General features: G+C 50.1%; 7 protein-coding genes across 7 annotated transcripts; 4 read left to right on the top strand and 3 right to left on the bottom strand.

Annotated features, from left to right (window-relative positions):
- Window positions 1–1,090: 1,090 nt before the first annotated feature.
- On the top strand, window positions 1,091–7,374 carry FIBRA_02417 (uncharacterized protein; the record flags this gene model as incomplete). Its single annotated transcript, XM_012324280.1, has 24 exons — window positions 1,091–1,174; window positions 1,227–1,392; window positions 1,445–2,376; window positions 2,428–2,628; window positions 2,682–2,960; window positions 3,015–3,245; window positions 3,298–3,369; window positions 3,425–3,605; window positions 3,659–4,224; window positions 4,277–4,501; window positions 4,557–5,013; window positions 5,067–5,442; window positions 5,494–5,581; window positions 5,641–5,739; window positions 5,794–5,848; window positions 5,901–5,947; window positions 5,999–6,070; window positions 6,119–6,213; window positions 6,269–6,431; window positions 6,485–6,661; window positions 6,713–6,991; window positions 7,053–7,183; window positions 7,236–7,296; window positions 7,348–7,374. 24 exons carry the CDS (start codon window positions 1,091–1,093, stop codon window positions 7,372–7,374), a joined length of 5,064 nt encoding a protein of 1,687 aa, XP_012179670.1.
- A 349-nt stretch (window positions 7,375–7,723) lies between these two features.
- FIBRA_02416 (uncharacterized protein) lies at window positions 7,724–8,797 on the bottom strand (the record flags this gene model as incomplete). Its single annotated transcript, XM_012324279.1, has 8 exons — window positions 7,724–7,837; window positions 7,890–8,015; window positions 8,155–8,193; window positions 8,250–8,288; window positions 8,345–8,415; window positions 8,483–8,565; window positions 8,618–8,669; window positions 8,725–8,797. The coding sequence occupies 8 exons, from the start codon at window positions 8,795–8,797 to the stop codon at window positions 7,724–7,726; spliced, it is 597 nt and encodes a 198-aa protein (XP_012179669.1).
- A 478-nt stretch (window positions 8,798–9,275) lies between these two features.
- Window positions 9,276–12,711, bottom strand: FIBRA_02415 (uncharacterized protein; the record flags this gene model as incomplete). Its single annotated transcript, XM_012324278.1, has 13 exons — window positions 9,276–9,962; window positions 10,023–10,151; window positions 10,214–10,419; window positions 10,488–10,730; window positions 10,784–10,874; window positions 10,938–11,029; window positions 11,083–11,092; window positions 11,150–11,248; window positions 11,304–11,562; window positions 11,621–11,853; window positions 11,919–11,930; window positions 11,997–12,297; window positions 12,581–12,711. 13 exons carry the CDS (start codon window positions 12,709–12,711, stop codon window positions 9,276–9,278), a joined length of 2,493 nt encoding a protein of 830 aa, XP_012179668.1.
- A 3,684-nt stretch (window positions 12,712–16,395) lies between these two features.
- Window positions 16,396–18,098, top strand: FIBRA_02414 (uncharacterized protein; the record flags this gene model as incomplete). The annotated part of the gene is made up of 6 exons (XM_012324277.1): window positions 16,396–16,459; window positions 16,496–16,653; window positions 16,729–16,875; window positions 16,949–17,098; window positions 17,155–17,603; window positions 17,666–18,098. 6 exons carry the CDS (start codon window positions 16,396–16,398, stop codon window positions 18,096–18,098), a joined length of 1,401 nt encoding a protein of 466 aa, XP_012179667.1.
- Window positions 18,099–18,756: 658 nt separating this feature from the next.
- FIBRA_02413 (uncharacterized protein) lies at window positions 18,757–20,128 on the top strand (the record flags this gene model as incomplete). Its single annotated transcript, XM_012324276.1, has 3 exons — window positions 18,757–19,815; window positions 19,869–20,033; window positions 20,090–20,128. The coding sequence occupies 3 exons, from the start codon at window positions 18,757–18,759 to the stop codon at window positions 20,126–20,128; spliced, it is 1,263 nt and encodes a 420-aa protein (XP_012179666.1).
- Window positions 20,129–20,374: 246 nt separating this feature from the next.
- Window positions 20,375–21,680, top strand: FIBRA_02412 (uncharacterized protein; the record flags this gene model as incomplete). Its single annotated transcript, XM_012324275.1, has 6 exons — window positions 20,375–20,699; window positions 20,765–20,920; window positions 20,979–21,085; window positions 21,147–21,436; window positions 21,496–21,565; window positions 21,621–21,680. The coding sequence occupies 6 exons, from the start codon at window positions 20,375–20,377 to the stop codon at window positions 21,678–21,680; spliced, it is 1,008 nt and encodes a 335-aa protein (XP_012179665.1).
- Window positions 21,681–21,929: 249 nt separating this feature from the next.
- FIBRA_02411 (uncharacterized protein) lies at window positions 21,930–25,016 on the bottom strand (the record flags this gene model as incomplete). The annotated part of the gene is made up of 13 exons (XM_012324274.1): window positions 21,930–22,190; window positions 22,241–22,441; window positions 22,499–22,881; window positions 23,164–23,237; window positions 23,290–23,382; window positions 23,434–23,527; window positions 23,590–23,790; window positions 23,843–24,086; window positions 24,141–24,392; window positions 24,443–24,503; window positions 24,558–24,643; window positions 24,694–24,883; window positions 24,943–25,016. 13 exons carry the CDS (start codon window positions 25,014–25,016, stop codon window positions 21,930–21,932), a joined length of 2,214 nt encoding a protein of 737 aa, XP_012179664.1.
- Window positions 25,017–25,563: the final 547 nt, after the last annotated feature.

Raw genomic sequence — 25,563 nt, 5'->3', positions numbered from 1 at the left:
ATGATTCTTGCTCAGGTGAAATTTCTATACAGATGAAAAAGAGCATTGTCTGATGTTACACTAGCTTGCTCTGCTCTATATATGCACGCGATACCGTCCACATACAAGCCCAGAAGTTGTTGGTGCCTCGACCCGGCCGTTTTCTTTTTGGCAGTGGCCTATGTACACACAATATCTTGAGTTCCTCGCTGGTTTTATGTCCGCCCCACTCAATCATATGTGAGACCATCGTTAATGACTTTTGGTGCAGATTATGTCAAGCGATTCTCTTCCTCATTTTTGGTCGCTCTCAGGCGTTCATCTTCGTCATCGGGTTAATAGCTCTCGGTGTAGAAAGCACTTTGCCAATACCTCAGGTAATAAGGTCAGAGATATAAGCAGAAGTCACTGTTCCGTTCCGCTGAATGTGTCTCTAAGTAATCACAAGCAACGTTCCTTGTACGGGTTTCGGATGTCCACGCTTCTAGGCTGGGTAGGAGGAGATGCTTTCAAGTTAGCACTTCTAAACATCCTAGCTACTTGACAAACTCAGCTGATCCAGGAGCTAGAACCGCATACTTCTTCATGCAAGACTCACCACTGCAATTCAAGATCTGCTCCATATTTCAACTTTCAATAGACTGCGGTTGGTGCAATTCCGCGCCTCGTGCATGTGCTGTTGCTCAAGATGGAATCGTTTTCACAGTGATTATCGGTCAGCGGTTATACTTCGGTAATGCAATCCCTGCTGCAACCCTGTTGGAGCAGGACGACCTTGAGCAAGCGCTGGCATTGGCGGAAGAGTAAACCGTCCGTCACTGGTGGTTTTGGTGTGGATCTTCATATGTAGCTACCGCAGTTGTACGATTGCTATGGGTTGAGGGTTTGGAATACAGTATTTAACATATGCCTTCGACGGATATTCGTCATCGTATTGCACTTAGATATGCGACTGACCTCCGAGAGTCCGAGTCAGCGCTCAGTCGCACAGCAGTTGCCGCAAATGGATGTACCAATAAATACACGCAAACCGAACCGCCCTCGCTACCACCACTACTCGCTGTTCGACGCAGCTCCCGGGTTCGACGTGTCCCTAAAACCTCCCTTCACGATGGATATCTCAAAACCTATCGCGTTCTGCGAGCACCTCCAACTGTCTGCTATTGGCGTGCAGCCCGCCTCTATCTCATTCCAGGTGCGTGCGGCCGGATGCAGTATCATGCGCTCACCTCAACTGTGACGCGTAGACCTTAACGCTTGAATCCGACCACTTTATTTGTGTACGAGAAAAAGTTGGAGAGCAGAATCAAGTTGTTATCGTCGACCTTGCAGATGCCAACAATGTACTACGCAGACCAATCACTGCCGACTCCGCTATCATGCACCCTCACCAGAAGATCCTGGCATTAAAAGGTATGTTAGCATCTGGCGCATGCTACGGAAGACATAACACTCTTGTCTGCAGCGGGTCGGACATTGCAGATATTCAATCTCGAGACCAAGCAGAAGGTCAAATCGCATGTCAACAACGAAGACATTGTCTTCTGGAAGTGGATCTCGGATTCGACCATTGGTATGGTCACCGACAACGCTGTATACCACTGGTCGATGTCAGATGCAACATCACCACCGCAGAAGATCTTTGACCGACATGCGACACTTGTCGGGGCGCAAATCATCAACTACCGTGCGTCGGCGGACGAGAAGTGGCTTGTGCTGGTTGGTATCTCAGGGAACACGACGAATCCATCCGCCTTCAAGGTGAAGGGTTCTATTCAACTTTATAGCAAGGAGCGGGGCGTGAGCCAACCGATTGAAGGACATGCCGCTGCATTTGCCGAAGTGAAGCTGGATGGTCATCAGAAGCCGACCAAGCTCTTCACGTTCTCTGTACGAACAGCGACTGGCGCGAAGCTGCACGTCGTGGAGATTGACCACCAAGCACCAGATCCGCCCTTCACCAAGAAGGCGGTTGACGTGTATTTCCCGCCTGAGGCTACGAACGACTTCCCAGTTGCTATGCAGGTGTCGAAGAAGCATGGGATCGTCTACCTGGTGACGAAGTATGGATTCATTCACCTCTACGACCTGGAGTCGGGCGCGTGCATCTACATGAACCGTATCTCAGGTGAAACGATCTTTGTCACATCCGAGCATGAAGCAACCAACGGTATCATCGGTGTCAACAAGAAGGGCCAGGTGCTCAGTGTCAACGTCGACGAGCAGACCGTCATTCCGTATATCCTCACCACGCTAAACAATACGGAGCTTGCATTCAAGCTCGCTAGCCGAGCGGATCTGCCTGGTGCGGATGACCTGTACATTAGGCAATATCAACAGCTGTTCCAGAGCGGACAGTTTAGCGAAGCTGCTAAGATTGCGGCCAATTCACCTCGAGTAAGTTGCCTCCTTGAGATGCTCGAGTTGGTAAACTGACTGTGATCCCAGGGAATTCTGCGAACAGCACAAATCATCGAATCTTTCAAGCAGGCGCCTGCACCGCCAGGTGGCCTGTCGCCAATTCTCCAATACTTTGGCATCCTTCTCGAGAAGGGGGAGCTTAACCATCTCGAGTCTGTCGAGCTCGCGCGTCCCGTCCTTCAGCAGGGCAGGAAACAACTGCTGGAGAAGTGGCTGAAGGAGAACAAGGTTAGAACATCTATTCAGACGGGCCTTGTCTTGCTGCTCATGCTGTTATCTAGTTGACATGCAGCGAGGAGCTCGGTGATATTGTCCGGCTGCACGATATGACCCTCGCTCTCAGCGTCTACCTGAGAGCGAACGTACCAAACAAAGTAATTGCATGCTTTGCGGAGACGGGTCAAACGGACAAGATCGTGCTCTATTGCAAGAAGGTCGGATACACTCCAGATTTCGTCGGGCTATTGCAGCATGTTATGCGTACAAATCCGGAAAAGGGTGCAGAGTTTGCTATGCAACTTGCGAACGATGAGAGCGGTCCTCTCGTTGATGTCGAGCGGGTGCGTTTGGTGTCTCATGACCCGTTCCCAATTCACTGAGCGCTATTCTTGTAGGTGGTGGATATTTTCATGTCTCAAAACATGATCCAGCCGGCGACGTCATTCCTGTTGGATGCCCTCAAAGATAACAAGCCCGAACAGGGTCCTCTCCAGACGCGTCTCCTAGAGATGAATCTCGTTCATGCTCCTCAAGTCGCTGATGCTATTCTCGGGAATGAAATGTTCACTCACTATGACCGACCTCGGATAGCGAACCTGTGTGAGAAGGCTGGATTGCTTCAGCGAGTATGTCTTCTAGTATATGCATGATGCAATTTTGTTGCTCAATAGCCCTCAGGCGCTGGAGCATTATGAAGACCTCGCGGATATCAAGCGTGTCATTGTACACTCAAGCGCATTGCCTCCAGATGTGAGTGTGGTTTTCTACGGCCTCATAACCTGTTCTCTGACATATTGCCTTGTAGTGGATAGTCAACTACTTCAGTCGTCTCACCACTGAGCAATCTATGGCCAGCATGGAGGAAATGCTTCGCGTGAACATCCGACAGAACCTCCAAGTCGTTATTCAAATCGCAACCAAGTATTCCGACATCCTTGGTCCCGTCAAATTGATTGAGATGTTTGAGTCGTTCAAGACTTTCGAGGGTATGTCCGTTTTTTTGGTAGTGACGGCAACGGAACATCACCATTGGTGGCAGGTCTTTACTACTACCTCGGTTCGATCGTCAACCTGAGCCAAGATCCCGAGGTGCACTTCAAGTACATTCAGGCTGCCACCCGCACTGGTCAGATCCGTGAAGTTGAGCGTATTTGCAGAGAGAGCAACTTTTACAACCCTGAGAAGGTCAAGAACTTCCTCAAGGAGGCAAAACTCGCAGACCAACTTCCGCTTATTATTGTTTGCGATCGCTTCGACTTTGTGCACGACCTCGTTCTCTACTTGTACCAGAACGGGCTGACCAACTTCATTGAGGTCTACGTTCAGCGCGTTAACTCTGTCCGTACACCACAGGTCATTGGTGGCCTTCTCGATGTCGATTGCGACGAGTCCACTATCAAGTCTCTGTTAGCATCGGTTCCTGGTAACTTTCCTATCGACGAGCTCGTCAACGAGGTCGAGACTAGGAACCGTTTGAAGTTAATCCTCCCTTGGCTCGAGGCGCGTGTGCAGCAAGGAAGTCAAGATTCTGCTATCTACAACGCTCTGGCGAAGATTTATATTGACTCGAATAACAACCCAGAATCATTCCTGAAAGAGAACAACGTGAGCGAGGACGCCTCAACTCTGTGAATCTATACTAACAAATTGTCCACAGCTCTACGAGCCGCTGGTAGTTGGAAAGTTCTGCGAAGCTCGTGACCCGTATCTGGCGTATATAGCATATGCGAAGGGCTTTTGTGATGATGAACTTATTGCTATCACCAACGAGAACTCAATGTTCAAGCAACAGGCACGGTATCTCGTCAGGCGACGTCAGCCGGAGTTGTGGGCACAGGTGTTGGTCCCAGACAATATGCACCGTCGTCAGTTGATTGATCAGGTTCGGCATTGAAGTTGATCAGACGACCATGTTGACTTACAAACCGAACTCATAGATTATCGCGACTGCCCTCACCGAGTCTACCGACCCTGATGATGTCTCTGTCACTGTCAAGGCGTTCTTGCAAGCAGACTTACCCATCGAGCTCATCGAGTTGCTAGAGAAGCTGATTCTGGAGCCTTCGCCATTCTCTGACAACCGCAATCTTCAAAACTTGATGATGCTGACTGCGATTCGCGCCGACAAGGGCAAGGTGGTCGGGTATATCGACAAGCTAAAGAACTATGATGTTGCCGAGATTGCCAAGATTGCCACTGACCACGGCCTCTACGAAGAAGCGTTCTTGATCTACAAGAAGTATGAGCAGCATGCGATGGCAATAAACGTGCTCGTTGAACATGTGGTATCCCTCGATCGCGGTGTAGAGTACGCCATCAAGGTGAACAAGCCAGAGGTCTGGAGCAGGCTTGCGAAAGCGCAACTGGATGGCTTGCGTATCAAAGATGCCATCGGTTAGTTACTCGGGCTTGAAATCATTGGTTCTTGGCTGACAGCCATCGCGCAGACTCATACATCAAGGCAGAAGATCCGTCGAATTTCATGGAGGTCATCGAGATTGCCAGTCGCGCAGGCAAGCACGACGATTTGGTCCGTTACTTACAGATGGCGCGGAAGTCTCTTCGTGAACCCAAGATTGATACTGAGCTGGCATATGCGTACGCAAAGACGGATCGGCTGCACGATATGGAGGATTTCCTCGGTATGACCAACGTCGCGGATATTCTGGAAGTCGGTGAGAAGTGTTTCGAGGACGAACTGTACCAGGCGGCGAAGCTTCTCTTCACGAGCATCTCGAATTGGGCACGGCTTGCTACGACACTTATCTACCTTGGTGAGAATCAGGCTGCCGTAGAAAGTGCGAGAAAGGCCGGCAATACACAGTAAGTTTGGCGCGAGAGCTGACGCGGCAGGAAGCTAACTAGTATGTGTAGGGTTTGGAAACAAGTGCATGCAGCGTGTATAGAGAAGAGCGAATTCCGTTTGGCGCAAATCTGTGGTCTCAATATTGTTGTCCATGCGGTTCGTCAATGGTTGTTCTGTGATACAATCTCCGAGCTGATAGAAGGCCTCATTCTTAGGAAGAACTCCCTGGTATTGTGCAATCATACGAACGTCGCGGCCATTTCGATGAGGTTCTGTCGTTACTGGAGGCAGCTCTAAGTTTGGAGAGAGCACATGTGAGTAGTATGGCATGCATATCGTGTAAATCTAGTTGACCTGTGTCTTTACAGATGGGTATCTTTACTGAGCTTTCGATCCTGTACAGCAAGTACAGGCCAGAGAAACGTGAGTCAATCAAGTTATATACAGACGCCAGACGTTTCTAATGTGTCTCTAGTCATGGAGCACCTGAAGCTTTTCGTATCTCGCATTAATATTCCAAAGGTGTGCTTGATTTCTCTCTTGTTGTTATCGTACTAATTTCATGGACGTTAGGTCATCAAAGCCACGGAAAGAGCCCATCTGTGGCCAGAACTCGTCTTCTTGTATATCAAGTACGACGAATTTGTGAGTTCACATGGATTTGCTCTTAAACTGGTCTTAAATTATGGTTAGGACAATGCCGCACTAGCTATGATTGAACGGTCTTCAGATGCATGGGAGCACAACCAATTCAAGGATGTCATCGTTCGGGTTGCCAATATTGAGATGTAAGTGCGCGCAATGATTATCTGCAGAACCTCATTACTCAATATTGTTCAACAGCTACTACAAGTCCCTCACGTTTTACCTCCAAGAACAGCCAACATTGTTGACGGACCTGTTGACCGTTCTGATACCCCGGATAGACCACACCCGTGTCGTGCGAATGTTCCGGCAGATGGATCACATTCCACTCGTTCGCTCCTATCTCATCGCCGTGCAGCATGTAAGGTTCAAATTTCACATTTTGAATCTCGGTGCATCTGACTTGAAGTATAGCTGAACATTGAAGCAGTCAACGACGCTTACAATGATCTTCTCATCGAAGAGGAAGATTATAAGACACTGCGTGACTCGATCGACAGCTTTGATAACTTCAACAATGTTGCACTTGCAGGACGGCTGGAGAAACATGAACTGCTTGAGTTCCGACGACTGGCTGCTCATTTGTACAAGGTGCGCGTTACCTATATATCATTGTATAGCCGACTGATTGGTCTGCGCCAGAAAAACTCCCGCTGGGAAGAGTCGATAACACTTTCCAAGCAGGATAAGCTGTACAGGGATGCTATCATCACGGCAGCGACGTCAGCATTGACAGAGGTTGCCGAGGATCTGCTGTCATATTTCGTCGACATTGGCAACAAGGAGTGCTTCGCGGCAACACTCTATGCTTGCTTCGACCTGCTGCGGTCAGATGTCGTAGAGGAACTCTCATGGCAGCATGGTTTGAACGATTTCTATATGCCGTACAAGATCCAAATCTCGCGGACGATGGTAGAAAAGGTGAGTCACTCGTCGCGGTCGAGACCTAACTCGAGCATCTCATCTACATCGCGCATCTTAGATGTCCACATTAGAGAAGCAGGTGCAAGAGTTGTCAAAGAAAGGCTCACAAAAGGAGCAACAAGAAGCGGAAGCACCAATTATCAACCCTGGCTTGATCGGCAATCGATTAATGCTCACAGCAGGAAATGGGTAAGTTAGGAAGTCAGTAGGATATTTCAGTTTTGAACATCAATTTGTTCAGATTCCCTGGTCAAGCACCACCCCCTATGATGCCCAACGGCGCGGCTATGGGCATGCCTCCGGTAAGTAGTTAGCATTTTGCTCATACCCATAGCTGCTCACTGTGTGAACAGATGATGACCGGTTTTGCGAGCTTCTGATTCCAGCATCCTGAAGTATTGTATAGTTGGACCTAGTCATGAACTTATGATGTTGTCGCGTTCATTAATACATTTTTACCTTATCTGCACTACTCAACATGACTTGTGGACAAGATGAGAATATCGTGATTCGCCCATCTAAATGCAGGGGGGAAAAAAAAGAAAAGTACAAGGGACTTTGCGCCGGTACAAAAATCCATCAGAAGGTATTTAGTGTAGGGGAGAGCAAGGAGAACCTGTGATAGCAATTAAAAATGCGTGGGGAAGAGCACGAGAGGTAAAGTCGTAATATCATAATGAGGGTATGTAATGTCCTAAGGCAGGGAGCTGTGCGGAAATAACTATAGAATCACACAGCGTCCACCGCCATAAGAACCTGATCCTTTGGGGCGGGTGCCCACAGAAACACGTGCAGCTTCAAAAAATACTTCATTGACACCCCGGTTGTGCTTTGCGCTGCATTCTAATGAAGGTGAGTGGGTGCGAGCTGAGGACAAAGCGAAAGAAGCGCGGACCGAGATAGCGGGATGCACGTATTCGTCTTGCAACTGCCAGCCCTTCCTCGTACTGTACTGTGTGCATACCATAACGTGCCAGCCTTTCTTGAGTTGAGCGATCGTCTCGCAAATCGCATTTGAGCGCTGAGCAGTCATGACGTCACATCACAGCTCGAGTCAATGTACAACACGTTGGAAACACGCACCGACGAGAACAAGCTTGCGGGAAAAGACAGTGGACATCGATATCGTTGTTCGGATGAGAATTGGAAGTGGGACGTACCTTGACTCCTGGGCAGTACTCCAGCACCTCATCTAGCCACTATGAAGACACTCAGATACACGCCAGGGACGAGGAGGAGCACAGAAACTGTATACCTTGCTCTCAACATTTTCCAGTGATGTTGGGCTGTCTATCTAAAGACCGGATTATAAGCAGCACGATGGCATTATACGGGCTGTTAGGAACTCACAGAGAAACATAACATTATAACGTGGGTTTCAGCGTAACTTAACGATCGTAGCCGGTCAAACTCTTCTTGACCTGAGCACGAGCTGGAGACGTCAGTCCCTGGGCTGGCGCAGCCCACAGAGCAGACAACGCTACACACCGGCGGTGTCCCATAGACTCAGTTCAACCATCTGATCTTCGACGTACAAGTCGTGAACGTAATTCTCAAAAACAGTTGGCTCACTGTGGGCATGTCGTTAGCGGGAAGGCGCGGTGGGAACAGAGCGCAATTCACTAGACAGCCGAGAACCAGCCTCGCGTAAAGACGTTCAGCAGCGATGTCTTGCCTTAATACATCCATTTAAATGTATAGTAAAGAAGACTCTGCAACTTGAAGCATACCGGTTGCTCCATCTCCACACACAACAATCTTTCGTTGAATCTGATTGACCACACGAGCGCGTTCAGAGTGCATATTGGGTGAGACAGCAATAGTGAGACTCGCGCACCGGTCTTCCTCGGCCAAAAGACGGCCTAGAAGCCTTCCCGCATGACGGCATCTCAGATAGCGAGGATTTGTCTGCTTGCAGCAGCGTGGCAACGAGAGGAAGAAATACAGTTGAGTGGCTCTCGAAGTCAGGCTGCAGTGGGACTTGGGGGAACACGACTGCACGTGACTGTGCCGGACTTCAAATCGGCCGCGCAACGACCTTACAGGGCTTCACAGAACGATTCAAATAGCGAGAATCCGGACAGATCTACAATTAATGCGAGTACTTATGATACATACATACATGCAGAATACAGGATATAGAGCTCTTTAAGGGCTCCCCAGGCATCAAATACCTGCGAACATGACCCCAAGCCAAATGATAGCTGATCAGGAAAACAATGATGTAAAACCACCTCTGCGCCGCATGCTCGATATATACCAACGTCCGTCGTGACCCAAGCTACACTGGCACCGAGCCACCCATCTGCGCAACGAAGTCTTGCCATGTGCTTTGCATCGTCGCAGAGTCTGGAGAATATGACCGCGGGTCTCCGCCATCCAGCGACTGCGGCGATGACACGAAAATGTCCGTACTCGGCATCCCGTAGTCAAACACAGGGAAGTATTGTGGAAATGTCGGTATCATGCCCTCCATCTGCAGCATCCCCGACGACAGGCCCCCTGACGTCGACGGATAACCCTCAGCCATCTGCCCGAACGAGGTATTGATAGGCGCCATTCCCTGCAGCGCCTCGTGCTCGAATGACGGCGAGCGCTGGTGGATTGCTGAGTGGTTCACGGGGGCCTGTGGCATCTGGGGTACATGGGGTCCGTTGTAACCCATGGGCGCAGGTGTTGGCGCAAAGGAGCGGAGATATTGCATTACCGAGTCCTGTTGCCAGTCGGTGTCCTTGAGCGGGAGCGGCACGATGGGATTTAGCGACGTCGGAGAACGGTCCATGATCTGCGGGGACATGGATTTCTCCTTTGATGCGACAAGACGCGTGCGCCCGCCAAGGATGTTCAACTCGTCCGGTGCGTCGGCGGGGGTTGTGGGTTCAGAAACAGATCCGTTCCGCTGTGGTGGCGAATTGCGATACGCCGCGAGACTTGCGTGGGCTCTATCGCGAAGGTTCATCATGATGTTCTGCCAATGACAGCCAGCTCAACTTCCGACCGGTCGGAGAGAAGTGGACAGTACACGTACGAGCACCTTCTCCGCATGGAAGAACTTTGCCGTCTTGGCGAATAGGTCGCACGCCGAGTCAAGTTGCAATAGAGCTGAGTGAGCTAAACTCATCGAGGGACAACGGGTGACGATCGATCCCAAGATGATCTAACACAGTGGGGTCAGCCCAACCTCCGATACACAACGGAGGTTTGATCAGATCTGCGTACCGAGCACGAGAACAAATGTGTCCACAGGAACCACATGCGCTCCGTTAGCTCCTTCAGCTGTGAATGAATGTTGCGTACAAGGGCTACAAGTGAGCCAGCGGAACGGTATGCGGCAATAAATGAACTGCCGTAAGGGCTGCCTAGGGGATCTTGTGGGTGGTCACTGACCGCCCGGGCGAAGAAGCCGCGATGCATGTACAACAAGTCTACACGATCGGGAGAACCAGATGAGATAAAGACGATAGACCAACACAGATCGGCATCGGCTACTTACTGGATTCACGAATAGCTAACACAGTATGCCGTTGTAGAATGAGAGGTACAGAATCTTGGTAATTGGTCGTCCGCGGCTCTGTACTTCCAAATCCCGCAATTTGTAAGAGCTGTGGAACCGGGAACGACCGCAACTTGCGATCAAGCTGTAGAACAGTGCTGTATGTCGCTGTTTTGGCGCCAAAAGCCTGATCATATACCGAGTTCATGCATTCGGAGGTAAACTTGTGCTTCCACCAATGGACTAGGTGTTGCGTCAATAATGTATACCTAGGTAACCGCGCATGGAGAACTTACATGTCCCTTCACCGTTTGGGTCTTCAAGACGAGGCTTTTTACAGTCAACATGAGCAAGAGAGAAAGATGGCGGCCGCCCTAGGGTGAATGACTAATTGTACGGAACGTGAGTCAAAGACATGACATAAACGTGCAGACGAGGTTATGTACAAACCTGAAGAAGATCATATGAATAAACCTCCCAAAAGGTTTCGCGACGACGCTGAATTTCAATTGGCTCGACATTCCAGCGCCCTGCATCGCGATCTGCTATCGTCTGAGCAACAGTGGTGGTAATCTGCGAACATTGAATTACTCACGGAGACCCATCTGTAGGATGAAACAGACATCAGATCCGCAGCGTGGGGGATACTACAGTTCACTCACGCTAACACTCAATTTCACAGCAAGGCCCATCAAGGCCCACCTTGTTCCAACACCAGTGCCATGCCGTTCACACCAGAAGAGATAGAAGGCCATCAGGTACTGCGCAGCATGACAATGAGTAAGCTAACTATGATGTCTGAGTCTTTATACTCACCAGCGCCTGCACAGCTGCGAGGGTAGGTTCTTCAAAAATGGGGCTCTGGAATAAGGCCGCTCGAGCGAGTTGATGATACTTCTCGGCTTCAATATTATAGGCGGGACGCGCGAGGTCCATGAGGCTTCCTATCGCAAGTACCATGAACATGAGCCCAAGTTGATGTGTCAGCAAGGGATCGTCCATTTGTGGAACGTTTGAGCTGTAGAAGACATAGAATATCTGTTCGTTGAACGTCTCCAGAGACATTGGGCTGTACCTAAACCAATACTACGCATCAGCCTCATCGTTCTGGAAGACAATGTGGAAAGACGTACATCCAAGAAGCATGTTGGTAATAGATCTGTCGCAATTCTGCCGCTTCGTCTGCAGGAGGAAGATACCAGAAGAGGGTGCGTAGGCGCTCGAGCCGGTCCGACTCGGATTCGAGGGTGGGCTGAATGTGAGGAGCAACCGGAAACACGCCGCTGAGTGCCAAAATTTCGGGCGGAAGCAACTGACGAAGGGTGGCCCGCCGGTTGTCTCGGTCTTCCTCCCGACTGCTCTCGTTCTAGGATCATCGTGGTGTCAGTTAGAAACGCGCTTGACAGCTACTACGATCAGCCATCTACGTACCGTCAGAAAATACTGCGGTGGTAGGTAAGCACGCATTAAGGCGGAGAACGGCGGAGCGAAAAATGGGGGGCAACGTACCCAAGAACTCGTGGCTTGCCCGAAGTAGCTCGTTCGGCCGGTATCGCTGATGGCAAGCGAGCCAAACGAGTCAACCATGTCAGTGCCATCTTCCTGTGCGGCGGCATTGGCAGCCGCGATCTGAGCTACACCTTCTCGCTGTATGGGAGCCTTGATAAGCAGGAGATCTTCCGCGAGGAGGGGGTGCTGGTCGACAGAATGCGCAGAGTGTGAAGAGCGAAGACCCTCCTCGAGGTCGCGTATTCGAGACGAGAGAAGCGTAATCTTCTCATGGAGCTCTTGGGTAGAGGCCAAAACAAATCTGCTGGGAGATCATGAGCACAAGAGACCACAGAAACGAGGAACTGGTATTGACCGGTTCCCTTTGCCTGTTGTCAACGAGCCTTTGAAAAGAGATGGAGTTTACGTATAAGACAAACACATGAGGGCTAACCATCAGGACAAATCGCTGAGCAGCCTCTCTTGATGCAGGATCCGCAGGGGATTTGTCGGTCACATCGCAGCTTCAATCTGAGGGCAGAGCGTGGGTAGTTGTGAGATAACAAAATGTCGAGGAAAGGACACACCTGCGACATTCTGCGCACGATAGGCGGGTCGCACCACGCTTGCGCTTCTTCACAAGGACGGGCTGTGTGCCATTGAGAGAGTCGAGGTCAGAGTGAGAGGGAAGGGGGACAGGTGGGGTGGCGAGGACGGTGTTGAAGGAGGAGGACATTGGGCGGAAGTGACAGACGCTGGGATTGGCATTGGCAGATATAAGGACATCGCGGGGAGCTTGGGCAGGCGCAACGGCCCATCGGCAAGTCACGATCGAGGATATTCACCACGTGGCATCCCCTAAACGGCATTCCCACACCAGACTCGGCCCAGTCCCCGGCCCCATATTTGCTGCCCGCCCTTCATTGGCGGTCAGTTCACTTTCCCGATGCGTCGCTCCTCGTTATCTAGATAAGAATCTCCTCATCCGTCTCTCTCTTCTGTCATCCTTTGTTCCGTTGACACTTACGACATCCGCCCGCACAGGGACGGAACCTTAGAATACTTTGTTCTCGCATACAGCCATATTCTGGGATGCCGAGCCTAGCTAAGGAAAGGGCAACCGAAACCCCTCTCGAGCAAGACATGGAGTTCCCGATTGTGGTGGATTGCGTTTGATCCAAGTTTTGCAAATCACGCTACCACATTACATCGTATTCAGAGTCGGAACGCATCATCGAGCGGTCATACGCCGCCTCATCCGTATCAGACTCCAGACTTGAATCAGTTCCAATCACCTCTCATGTGGATGTCGTCTATTCTTCTCGCCCCATGCCACAAAAATTGTCCTCATGGCCAGGCTCTGTTGCGCTTCATCAATATCATTACCATAATTCAAAGGTTGGACTGATTACAGCGACGGGAATGCTTCCACGTAATGCCTCTGAGAGACATGATCCCGTTGGTCTCGTACCCAGACACGTCTGAGGCAACCTTGCAGAGACCCTCTCAGAGGCGCCCGCTAAGCGCTCCATGTAACGGTCACACTGGCTTTCTCGGCCCATTGTACTTGTAGAAAAATGAGATTCGCTCACCCGTTCGCATTCCATTCTTGGGTAGCTACGTCTAGCAACTTCCGAGCACGAGTAGGCAAAAACACGAATGAAAAATCGTTGTTAGTTAATACTGTGCATATAAGACTTGCATTTCCTGTATTCAGAGGCCCGTGACGAGATGGCCAACAGAGCCAACATATAAGCAATGATTTTTCCAGATCCTGTATCCGCAATGACAGAGCCATCCAGACCAAGAAACAAGCCTTCAGCGGCATCTAGCCGCCATTTACGTGCTTGTTTCTCTCTGGACCGGTGAGTATATTCTTCTGCCATTCTCTGCCGGATGGCATTCACGCTGAGCCCATTCGTTCAGCTGCTCCTTGAGTGGCACGCAGGGCCTGCTCCCGTCGCTGCTTATGAGCCAGCGAGCGTGCTTGATCATTTGAGGACTTCTACGGCATGGTATAGTATGGCAATGACGTATGTGGGCGTGGTTTCTCGTCCGTGTTTTTGACTACTCGCGCTTGGAAGTGTCCAGGTGTAGCTACCCCAAAATATAATGCATTCGGCTGAGCAAATCTCATGTTTCTAGAACTAAAGCGGGCCGAGAAGGCCAGTGTGACCGTTACATGGGGCGCTTTTCGGGCGCTTCTGCAAGGGGGGTCTCTGCAATATGTACGAAACCAGGTCCCGTGAACCTTCCTGCGACGCATGCTCAGCCCATATCAACATCAGGGGGCTCGTTCTCGATCGTACAAATCGCGATACGCTCGATCAGCTAATTACAAAATAACAGCGGCGATACGATATTCATAGTTCACATTAATATCCTACCTCGTGCCTTGAGAATGACAGGAAACAGTCACAATCACCGCACTTCACACACGACAAGAGGGCTCTTCGACACTAGAAGAAACCACCCGTGGTCAAATGACTGCACCATCGCATCAATCGAGAGTAAGAGGTATGCTCGGCAGGAACTACCCGCAGTGCGGAATTTATGCTAACCTTCCAGCTAATTCCTCAAACACTGAAAAGTGTATCTGATCACACGGCATGAGAGTGGCCTACCCCTGCTGCCATGGGCAACAACTCAACTCGACGGTAAAGACGTAATACAAGCGCATAATACTGCTCACACCAACTGATTTCACCCTGACTGCCTATAGCCAAGCTGCCAGTGCTGTACCTTTGATATTAAATCATGGGCACTCGCACGTTGAGAAGCCCGATAATGCATGGAGACAATTCTGCTCATGTTCTCAACAGAGTTCAGGAGATCATGAATCCCGAATCCACGAGCTAATCCGCCACTCAGCATAATATTTGAGGCACCTACCGACATGTGTCAGAACGCGGATCCTTTGTGTGTTCACGCGCGTTCAAAACAAAATGTGGCACGCTACTACCATGATGCCAAGGTTTGCAGTGGAAGGCGATGTACCGGTCAAACACAACGATGAATGACCCGTTGCAGTCAGAGCGATGCTATTGAGAACCTGCACTTGAAGGTATGGTAGTGTGTTGCGATACAAATAATGCTCTATCGCTGCGGGTAGCGTCAGACAATGCATCGCGGACTTGTAGCAAATCGGGGTCAACGTTTATCGCAGATAAGCCACTCTATCTAATTTTCAGAGAAGTGGAAGAACGGCCGGTGGTGTGCCGTGATCACACGCGGTCTGTAAAGACTGAATGCTCGAGGACACGGAATGCGGAACAACATGGCAGTAACGCACACTAGGATAATCATTAGGCCGTAGCTGTCGGGCTCGCTGAATGTCAACACATGGTTCTAGCGCATGGACAGGATGCGACCGGTGCGCACCTCGTGTCCGTGGGCCGGAACAGGTACAAAAGGGTCCGCCATTACGAGGTTCCAGAACACCAGAGCGCGGAACTTGAGAAACGATGATAGAACGGTCTTCGAGCGGACGACTAGGGAAGTGAGTTCACGCTGGCCGGTGAGTTGTCGGCCTCGTCTGTATCAAGCATGAAGGGAGAAAGAACCCACGGAAGGATTAGTTATATTACCTGCTCCCCTTGCGGGGAATACGACAATGGAAGCATGTTGAATGCGTTATGGGTATAAGTTGAATTTGCATAAGATACAACGAAAACCGAGCGGCTCGCCGGGCATTACGTCTACAAAGTACCCAGGATCGTGGTCGACAGGGTCATCAACAAGAGTGGAAAAACGTAGCTAAGTTTGGAAGTCAGATGGTTTCCCTGTGGGGACCTCATATTCCGTTTTGAAGCTTGCATAACATCGAAAGCACTCCATCAGCCTTCTTGAGCATTGAACATGAGATGCTCATTGAATACACACTAGAATACGAATGACCTCCCAAACCTTGCTAGAGCCAGTCACTTTCGTTATGCGGATTCAGACTACAGAGGCCCGGGGCTATGGATTGTGCTTACTCGGCAGGGACTATGCTGCCACAATATTGTGTAATAGCAGAAGAGGGTCTAGACTGACTGTTGCGTTATAGTTCGCATTGCAAGCTTCATAGACGAGCAGGTGACGACCACGCGCGTCGAAGTTATGCAAAGCTCATGCCTAAGATTGTCGCTTATTGCGTGCGACCGACGGACTGATCGACATGGGTTAGACGCTGAAGAGCATCTGAGGATGAGTCTGCTCGTATTGCACGATCCGGAGATTTCCAGCTTGGACCTATTTGTGTATCCGGGAATCCGTTTTTTCTTGCCAGCTGAGCGCTCTTTCGCTGAGTCGTGCTACTCAAAACCACAACAACATTGACCGTTGAGGTTCGTGGGGCGTTCCATATCTCTATCTCTATGATGAACTTTAGATGACGAGTCTGAAGTGTCGTGGCGAGGCTTCCTCTCATCGACTTTCCATGACGACCACCAAAATTTATACCATTCATGCTTTCCTGATTCCCTACTTCACCTCCGGTGTTCGTAAGTCCTTCCCATGCTGATTGCTATTTTCTACAGACGGAATGGCCCCGATTAACGACGATGATTGGTCGGATTCGGACGATGATGTGGGTTCGGATGTCGAGACGGCCGTGCAACTCGGCCTCCCAGATGGCCCAGTAGACTCCGCCGCGGACCTGCGCGACGTGAGGGTGTCTCGATTAGGTGGTCATCCTGTACGAGCGATCCCTCGCCATACATGTACTTTTGGTGTATTGAAATTATCTCGTTTTTCCATTTCTTGAATGTAGACGTTCTTGAACGCGTCTGAACCATCTTTCGAATTTGCGTTGTGCAAAGTTTGCGATCAACCTATGCAGCTGCTCGCACAAGTCTGGTGCCCGCTTGAGAATAGCCCGAATGATCGTGTGCTGTACATGTGGGGATGTGCGAAGGGAGTTTGTCAGAAGAAGGAGGGTAGGCGAGTTGGCTGATAATTAATCATTGTGGCGGATTGATGACTGATGACAGTGTACGCTCAGCGTTCGGGCATGGCGGAGCATGAGATACAACAAGAAGTATGCCGAAAAGCTGGCCAATAAAGTCGCGAGACAGAAGGCGAAAGAAGAGGAAAAGCGAAAGGCTGCTCCTCAGAATGTGCCAAAAGTCAACCCTTTCTCCGTTAGTCCACCTTATTGGTGCTATTACAGTTACTAAGCATTTGACATCATCGGCAGATGAAATCCGCAAACACCACGAATCCTTTCAGCCTTGGTTCGCAAGTGTTTGGGAGTCCTCTACCCTCTAAGGTCCCCACTGAACTAGAGCTTGCGGATGATCCACCATCCGACGAGTCAGAAAGCGAAGTCAGCGATGAAGATGGGACGGGAAATGAGGTAGACCATGTAGAGCTCGCGGCTCACATGTCAAACACAGTACTGGACGATTCTGTATGGAGCGCTGCCCCAGCGTACAGGCCACTTTATCTATCAACAGTTTCGGAGTACCTACCTCCCGCACGGAAGACGAAAGTACCTGCCGCTGCAGACATTGATGACGATGACGACGGCAAGAAGGACAAGGGCGGAAGCTGGACGGTGGAAGGGTACGAGAACTCGATGGAGGTGGATCACGTTTTCGAGCGTTTTACAAGGCGGGTCGGGTATGAAGGCGAACAATGCTTGAGGTCAGTCAGAACAGCATCATGATCGTGATTCGTAAACTGGTGATGACGGCCAAATTCTCTAGATATGAACTCGGCGGCACGCCCCTCCCATTTGCCAGCGACCAAGTCTTTGACAAACTGTTCCCTGCGCCGCTGGCATCTCCCCTACCGGTTACCAAAGCAGTATTTACGGTCGTGCCTGCGCAAAAGCGTACGTACGACGCTACCGCTGTGCCCTCATGTCCGCACTGCAAATCGCGGCGCGTATTTGAGTGTCAGTTAATGCCTAACTTGATCAACTTGCTCAATGCACCGGTCGAGGGGGGAAGCGCGAAACTCAGCGACGAAGAGCGGCGGCAAGAGGTGTTACAAGCGCTGAAAGGCAGCCGGGCAGCAGACCGGATGGGGATGGAATGGGGAACGTGTATGGTGTTCTCGTGTGAGAATGACTGCTCGGATGACAGCGCGCGCAGCTGTTGGCGGGAAGAGGTGGTACTAGTACAATGGGACGACTAATACCACCTCCATATCATACTCGTTTTGGAATTTCGGATAGTCTGGCACAACTGCGCGTCGCCATATGTGCGCAGCGCCTCGTGCCCATTGACACAGTAAAGCGACCCATTTAGTATGTGTAATTTACCGTATGGCGGTGAACGGCTGAATCCTTTGCGCATCTATGTCGCTCTTGGCTGACAGCGTTGTGATGAACAAACCATTCAGTGGGCTCATGTGGCTTTCAATTTGTTGCAAAATCTTTGACGGGAGCTGTCGTTGCTATACAAGTCAAGATAAGAAGTTGTTGAGGTGTTCTCTAGAAAATTCACTCTTGGAAGTCGCTAAGCTCGTTTGCTATGTTCTGTATCGATATCGAGGCTTCAGTTGGGAGTCGAGAGTATAATAACTTAGAGTATTTTGCAACAGTTGTTGCATGGTAGGATCGTTATCTAATCTGTACATGAACAATACAGGCGCTCTTTTGTACTGCCTTTGCGATGACGTGAACGCTTGTTTGCAATTCATGGCAACGATGAACAATGGTCTACTCTGCCTCATCTGGCGTTTCAGGTCAAGCCAATCGTCTCACCATCCCCAACTCTCATCTACTCTACACTCTGCTCGACTTCTTTTAACTGTCATTATTTAACACCATCTCATTCGTTCCACTACTGCTATGGCCATAGCTATCAGCCCAAGCAAGCTGCGTTCGAAATTCGACATAAGGTCTCTACTTACTAAGAATGACCGACTGATATCGAAGAAGCGAAGGCATATTCAGGAAATCGAGGACAACCCGCCCCCGACCCCTCCGAAGGACCTACCGTTCAAGACCCGTTGCCGACAGATCGAGAGCTGGCAACAAATCTACACTGCCTATCAGTTCTCTCACCTCGCCCGAGAGCCCTCCGAGGATTCATCTGTGTCGCATGAGGAAAGGACCGAACCGCTAAACGCGCTTTTCCTCACGCGACAGCTTCGGCCATCCCAATCTAATCTCGAAATGAGCGTGCCCGGGACACAGCTGGATACCGCGTTGCCTCCTACCCCACCCAAGGGTGTGTACCAGCCTTCCACGCACACGCACACCTATCCTGCACCATCGCACATCCCAATGGCAACCTATCGATTGCCAGTGGCTAGAGGTAGAGTGTTGCCTGACCGGCGCGCCGCATCATCCCCCGATGAGATCGAGATGAAACGTAGGGAGGCATTACTGGCTAAAGAGAGGGAGGAACAACAAGCACGCAAGGAAGAGGCCGAGCGCCAAGCTCGCTTGAAGCAGCAGAAGGAAGAGGTATTGAGGCGATTCATGGAAGAAGAGCGTCAGCGTAGGGCATCACTGGAGGGGGAACTGCGCAAGATCGCCGAGGAACGGAAGCGGAAGGAGGCAGAGGAGCGAGAAGCGGAGGAGCGCAGGAAGATGAATGCAGAAGAGACGAAGAGGATAGCGAGGGAGAAGCGCATTCAAGAAACCCGTCGGGCACAAGCATGGAGGGAAGAGCAGGTGAAACGTGCAAAGGAGGCCTCCAGTATGAAGGAGAGACAGCGTCGACAGCTCTTGCAAGAGCGACGGGCAATGGCGGCTCAGCTGAAGGCTAAGGTCAAGATTGAGGGGAACAGTCGCGTGGTGCTGACAGGATGGGTTACGATCCAAGCAGAGCAATGCGCAGCGTGGAAACGACGATATTTCCAGCTCGATGAACATATGCTCAACCTGTTTAAATCTCCTGAGGTATGTACTATTCCGTTCGCCCGTGTATGATTGCTGAATCACAGTCAATCCAGGAGATTTCACAGCCTACGGAAACGGTGAACCTCAAGAGCGTACGACACATCAGGGAGTGGCGGGAAGGTTATGAAGAACTGGAAGGAATTCCACACTCCTTTGCCGTCGAATTCGGAGGTGGACTGGAGCCCTGGTCTATGTTCGCCGACAGTGCCGAAGACAAGGTCAGCTACATTGTTGCATTCTTGCCTGTGAACTTTTAACAATGATGTCGTGACAGGAACACCTTGTCGCCCTCATGAGTGAAAGTACGGCTTGATAGTACGTGAACGCCATTGTACTTGGGTCGATTATTTCCTGTCCCCTCTCTGGGTGTTGTTGTACTATTAATCGCATATGTGTCTGTGTCGGAGTAAGATACTGTACGATATTCTCTGCAGACTAATTCAAGGGACACTCTTCATTCGTTCACTCTAATACCCGGTTCCGGAGCTTCGATTAGTCAGCATGCAGTGAGGTCGCTTGAGAGTGCGGGCGTCTGCTCCGAACGGTCTCCTTGCTCCCCATGGCGGGGCTCATCTCACCCAGACCTGTGTCGTATTTGCAGCACAACCTACAGTATAACCCCTACTCTCGCAGTGCTGGCGCAGGCTACGCAGAAACGCCGTCTAATCAGCTTGTTATGCTCTCTCATCCCGCTCACCAATCCGCCATCTCCTTCACCGGCGGTCCCTCCCCAGCCACCGGCATTCGAGCCCATGAAGACAGCAAAATTTACCCTCTGGTCATTGACTTGCTGGACTCGAACACCCGCGAGGCCGCGCTGTTGGAACTGAGCAAGAAGAGGGAGCAGTACGAACACCTCGCGCTCATCCTATGGCATTCCTTTGGTCAGTCTTGCTTGTTTTACGTATGATTTGGCGTTTTGAAAGTCATTCTAATCTTTGCTATACAGGCGTCATGCCCGCGCTTCTTCAAGAAATTGTTTCCGTCTACCCATTACTATCGCCTCCTAATCTCACTGCCCATGTATCGAACCGGGTGTGCAATGCCCTAGCCCTCCTACAATGTGTAGCTTCGCACCCCGACACCCGTCAATTGTTCCTCAATGGTAAACATATAACTTGAGATTGCATTCTTGTGCGTTGCGATTCACATGTTTTCCGCAGCCCATATCCCCTTATTTTTATATCCTTTCCTGAATACTACTTCCAAGACGCGACCTTTTGAATACTTGCGCCTCACTTCCCTCGGCGTGATTGGCGCCCTTGTGAAGGTAATGTACAGCGGCGCTTTCCCTGATTCAGTTTTTCGCTAATTAAGCATGGTATGCTCAGCAAAACGACAACAACACCGTCATCCACTTCCTTCTGTCCACGGAGATCATCCCTCTCTGCCTCCGCATCATGGAGACCGGCTCCGAGCTATCCAAAACTGTCGCCATCTTCATCGTGCAAAAGATTCTGCTTGATGAAACTGGGCTCACGTACATATGCCACACCTACGAGCGGTTCTACGCCGTTGGTGCGGTCCTCAGCAATATGGTCAATCAACTCGTAGAAACACAGGCTGTTCGTCTCCTCAAACATGTCGTTCGATGTTACTTGCGCTTAAGCGATAATCTGAGGTAAGAGGCGCTGTCATCTCGCCCAATGAATCTGTTATTGAATATTTCCCCATCATCAGGGCAAGAGAGGCTCTCAGAGCCTGCCTCCCTGAGCCATTGCGCGATAATACTTTTGCTGCACTTCTCAAGGTATATTCACTCAATCTCTGCCCAAGTCTCTACTCATTCTCGTCGCTATATACAGGGTGATATGGTCACAAAACGATGCTTAACTACTCTCCTGAATAATCTCAACGAGCAATAATACGTTCACTTTTGTCCATGTCCAAACTATTCATAGCAGGAACAGTCGTGCTGCAGCTGCAGCCGCAAATGCTTGTAGCGTTTATATACCATGTCTGTTTCATTACATTTCTTGTAGAGTGCGTCACCATCGGACAGTCAGTCGGGAGCGCAGTGCAGCGCGATTAGCAATTGTTATAGTCTATGATCAGTACAGTACATCGTCTGAAATGTATATTTCCATAGGGCCCTTTGCAGTGTGAGATGCATCCTATGAACGTGTGGTGGAACCCTCGACCTGAATCGTCAGCTCCTCCAGTCCGGGTATCTTATTCCTGAGCATCTTGTCTACGCGTTCGACCACTCGATCAACATTCGCGAATACGGTACGCTTGCTGGAGTGTGGTCCTGTCGGATCATATGACGAGGGAGAAACATCAAGTTGAATGTGTATACTACCGATGATGCTCGAGTCATCCTTAGGCCAGAATCGAGGCGACGTATAGGATGCAAGGCCCTCGATAGATGAGAGCTAACAAAACCATAAGCAAGAGTTGGAGTGTTACGGCTATGGATACTTACTTCCGATAGTATCTTCTGTATTTTCGTCTCTCGGTCGGAGATGTCGAGCGCTAGCACCTTGCCCGTGTCAATCACCAGGGGGATCACACTCGCAGCGATCAAAATGGCTATAAACAATGATGCAATTGGATCGAAACCTGTCCATCCGTACCATTGGATCAATAGTGTAGACACTATGACGCCAACGGAGCCCAGAGTGTCCTGCATAATCGCCGTCGTAAGCATCTAATTTACATGGAGAGATGAAGTGTTAATTACCGCCATGACGTGCAGGAAGACCCCCCGCATATTATGGCTATGCCCTTCGTGTGCATGATCGTGGACGTGGGAGTGATCATGTAAATTAGGTGTATGAGCAGATGCGTGATGCGTTTCGAAGTGTACGTCATGCCCGAATTTGTAGCTGGGTGTAAGAGGGCTGTCCATAGCCTGCAAGCCATGAGGAATGGCAACGAGTAAATCCTGGGAATGGTCATTAGGCGTACTCGACGGGGAATGTGTATGGGAGTGATGGTGAGAGTGGGATGGTCTATCAGATGCAATCTGTAAGTCAATACCGTTGATGTTGATGATGGGATCCGTGGTGTGCGAATGTAAGTCAGAATGCAGCGTTCCACCAGAAGACAAAGCGAGCGGCGATGCTGAATGTGTATGAGAGTGTGAATGTGAGTGAGTATGATCGCGCGAATCGGAAGACGGATGTGGAGAGTGTGAATGTGAGTGATCGTTGTGCGAGTGTGTATGGCTTTCGTGGTCATTGTGTTGATGAGAGGTCACGGGCGACGACCTCTCCTCCTGGCCGTGGCTATGACCATGAGAATGGGAATGGCCGCCCTGGGTGATGAACAGTCAATAACTCAGCTTATGGATAGAGTGGAGAACGTTAAGTACATGATGGTGGTGTCCTCCCATGGCGAACATACCAAACAGGTTAACGCCCAAACCTAAGGAGCTGACCAGTAGCAGTTGGCTAGTGTTCATCTCAGGGGGGTCCAGTCTGTAGATGGCAAATGTAAGCCACAACATTCACGTGCCGATAATATGCTTACAATCTTTGGATAGCCTCGAAAACAATGAACAGCGATATAAGGATTAGAAAGATGCCGTTTGCAAACCCGGACAACGTCTCTATACGACCATATCTAGGCAATATCCTGAGTGATTTGAATCGCTTTAGAAGGCGCTATGCATACCCGTACGTGAACCTCTCATTTGGTGGCCATCGGGCCATAACGGAGGCGATGAGACCCACGCCAATGGCCATGCAATCAAATGCCATGTGAATGGCTGTAATAAGTGAATGACATTATCGTGTGTCCGTTCAACAGACCTGCGTGTAGCCGACTCACCGTCTGAAATGAGGCCAAGACTGTTAGTCCAAACGCCATACAACATTTGAACGAGCATATAGCACATGTTTAACATGAGAAAATAAAATATTTTTCTCGACTCTGGGTTTGACAGGATAGACTTCAGATATGCTTTCACGATCCGCGAGGTTGCAGCGTATGGAGTTGGGGCGGAAGCGGCAGTAAGCCGAGGATAGAGGGCTAAATACATGAGCTTCCTGCGAGTAAAGTGGAACGACGTTTTGGGACTGACCATACATCAACAACGCCGCAACTGGGAAGTCAGCTAAGACGATTGCTCGGCCGAATATCACTCGTCCTATAAACATAGAGCTGAACGCTGTCATTAAGTATGAGTATACGAGGAATTGCGAAGGAGTTGAAGGGCTCTTGACAATCCGTGTTGCCTTCGGGGCTTGGAAGAGCAACACATATGCAAGGAGAGGGATGTAAGCCAAGGAACCGATAGTGACGGAAGGTCGAAATGCCTCCTCTGCCTGGATGCACGAGTAAGTATGATCATGATGATACACTTCGGCTCCAAAACACACCATAACATGTCTTAGCATGTATAGGGGGACGCTAAATATGAACGCTCCCAAAGTGCTCATTACGTGAGTCATAGGTTCGCCAAGTGAAGATGTAAGGACATTTTGGGTATGATCAAGGGCAGCAGACGCTATAGCTTCTAGTACTAGAGCGCCATACGCGAGGAGCAATTCGCGTAAGTTTTCACCGAAAAAAGCAGCGTCCGACAAGAATGAGATGGCAAGTGCGAATACGACAGCACAACTTGTGAAGAACTGCATGAAGAAGTCAAAGATTGCCCAGAGACAATACTGAGTTATCTCACAGAAGTTGGCGTAAGAAGTGTCTTCAGCCAGACAGCGGAGAAGTGGGTGATTAATATCACTCTGAGGGTCATGAATGAGAAGCTCATTCGATATATGAGTGATACAGGTCCATACCGAGTGGATGGCAGTCGGTACAGCGCAGTAAGCAGTCCAGCTTGCTTCAAAAACATGAGCAACGATGACATCCCGAGGACGGACCACTGGGAACGATTCAGAGTGTCATTCAAGCGAAAGATGAGTTTCGACACACTTCTACTGCCCTCTTCTTCCGCAGCTGTCCTGAGACAGCAGTCCAACACACAAGACCCGTAGCGCCACATCCCAGCACGCGTAAAAGCAACCAGAAGACACCAACGTCCGCAGAAAGAAGATAGATCTTGCATGAATGCGTGGCTAGCACCAGTAGGACGTTACATATGGCCAACTGCGATAAAACCGCACTGCAGAACATTAAGGAAAACTGTAGGAAAGACGGCTAGCATCTCACAACACAACATACCTTCTCAAACCTGCAGCTGTAGGATTCAGCGCGACGCTGTGTCGAGTCCGGGAATCCGTCGCAGCCACATCCATCTCCACGTCCGAGCTGAGACCACTCCGAGCAATAGTGCAACAACAGAGTTGTATTCTCCAAGGCAAGCAGATCCAACAGACAGAAAGCAGCAATTCGGTCTCAACTGAGAGTACTGAAATGATATACGCAGTAGTCACCGCTGCCACAACCTCTCACTCAAGAATCAATGTCCACATTCCAAGGCCGAGACTGTAGTCACGTGTATTGCGCCCACAGGACAAGATGTATCACATGTACGATACATACGTACGTTACACTCAACTGTCCTAATCTCATTGTAACTAGATCTACTTGGTGCTGGAGGATCGACATCGCATATACTGTACGTCCCGACTCCCCTCAGCCCCGTCGTTGAGTGACTACCATATATAGTAAGTTGTCACGGTGGCTCTCAGTCTGCCAAATTGTTGGCGCGCGTGACATACTTAAACCTAATGTGCAGGTTCACTGGCAGGTGAGGGAAGCACAGCATCAAACCTGCATTCATATCAAGAGTTCACTCGATTACATGTGAAAGCAAGATAGTAGGGACAGACAGGGCTGAGG

Source organism: Fibroporia radiculosa (genome assembly GCF_000313525.1).
Source record: "Fibroporia radiculosa TFFH 294 genomic supercontigs, scaffold1246, whole genome shotgun sequence".
NCBI lineage: Eukaryota > Fungi > Basidiomycota > Agaricomycetes > Polyporales > Fibroporiaceae > Fibroporia > Fibroporia radiculosa.
Note: the sequence above shows the minus strand (reverse complement) of the source record. Positions and strands in the feature narration are given on the sequence as shown.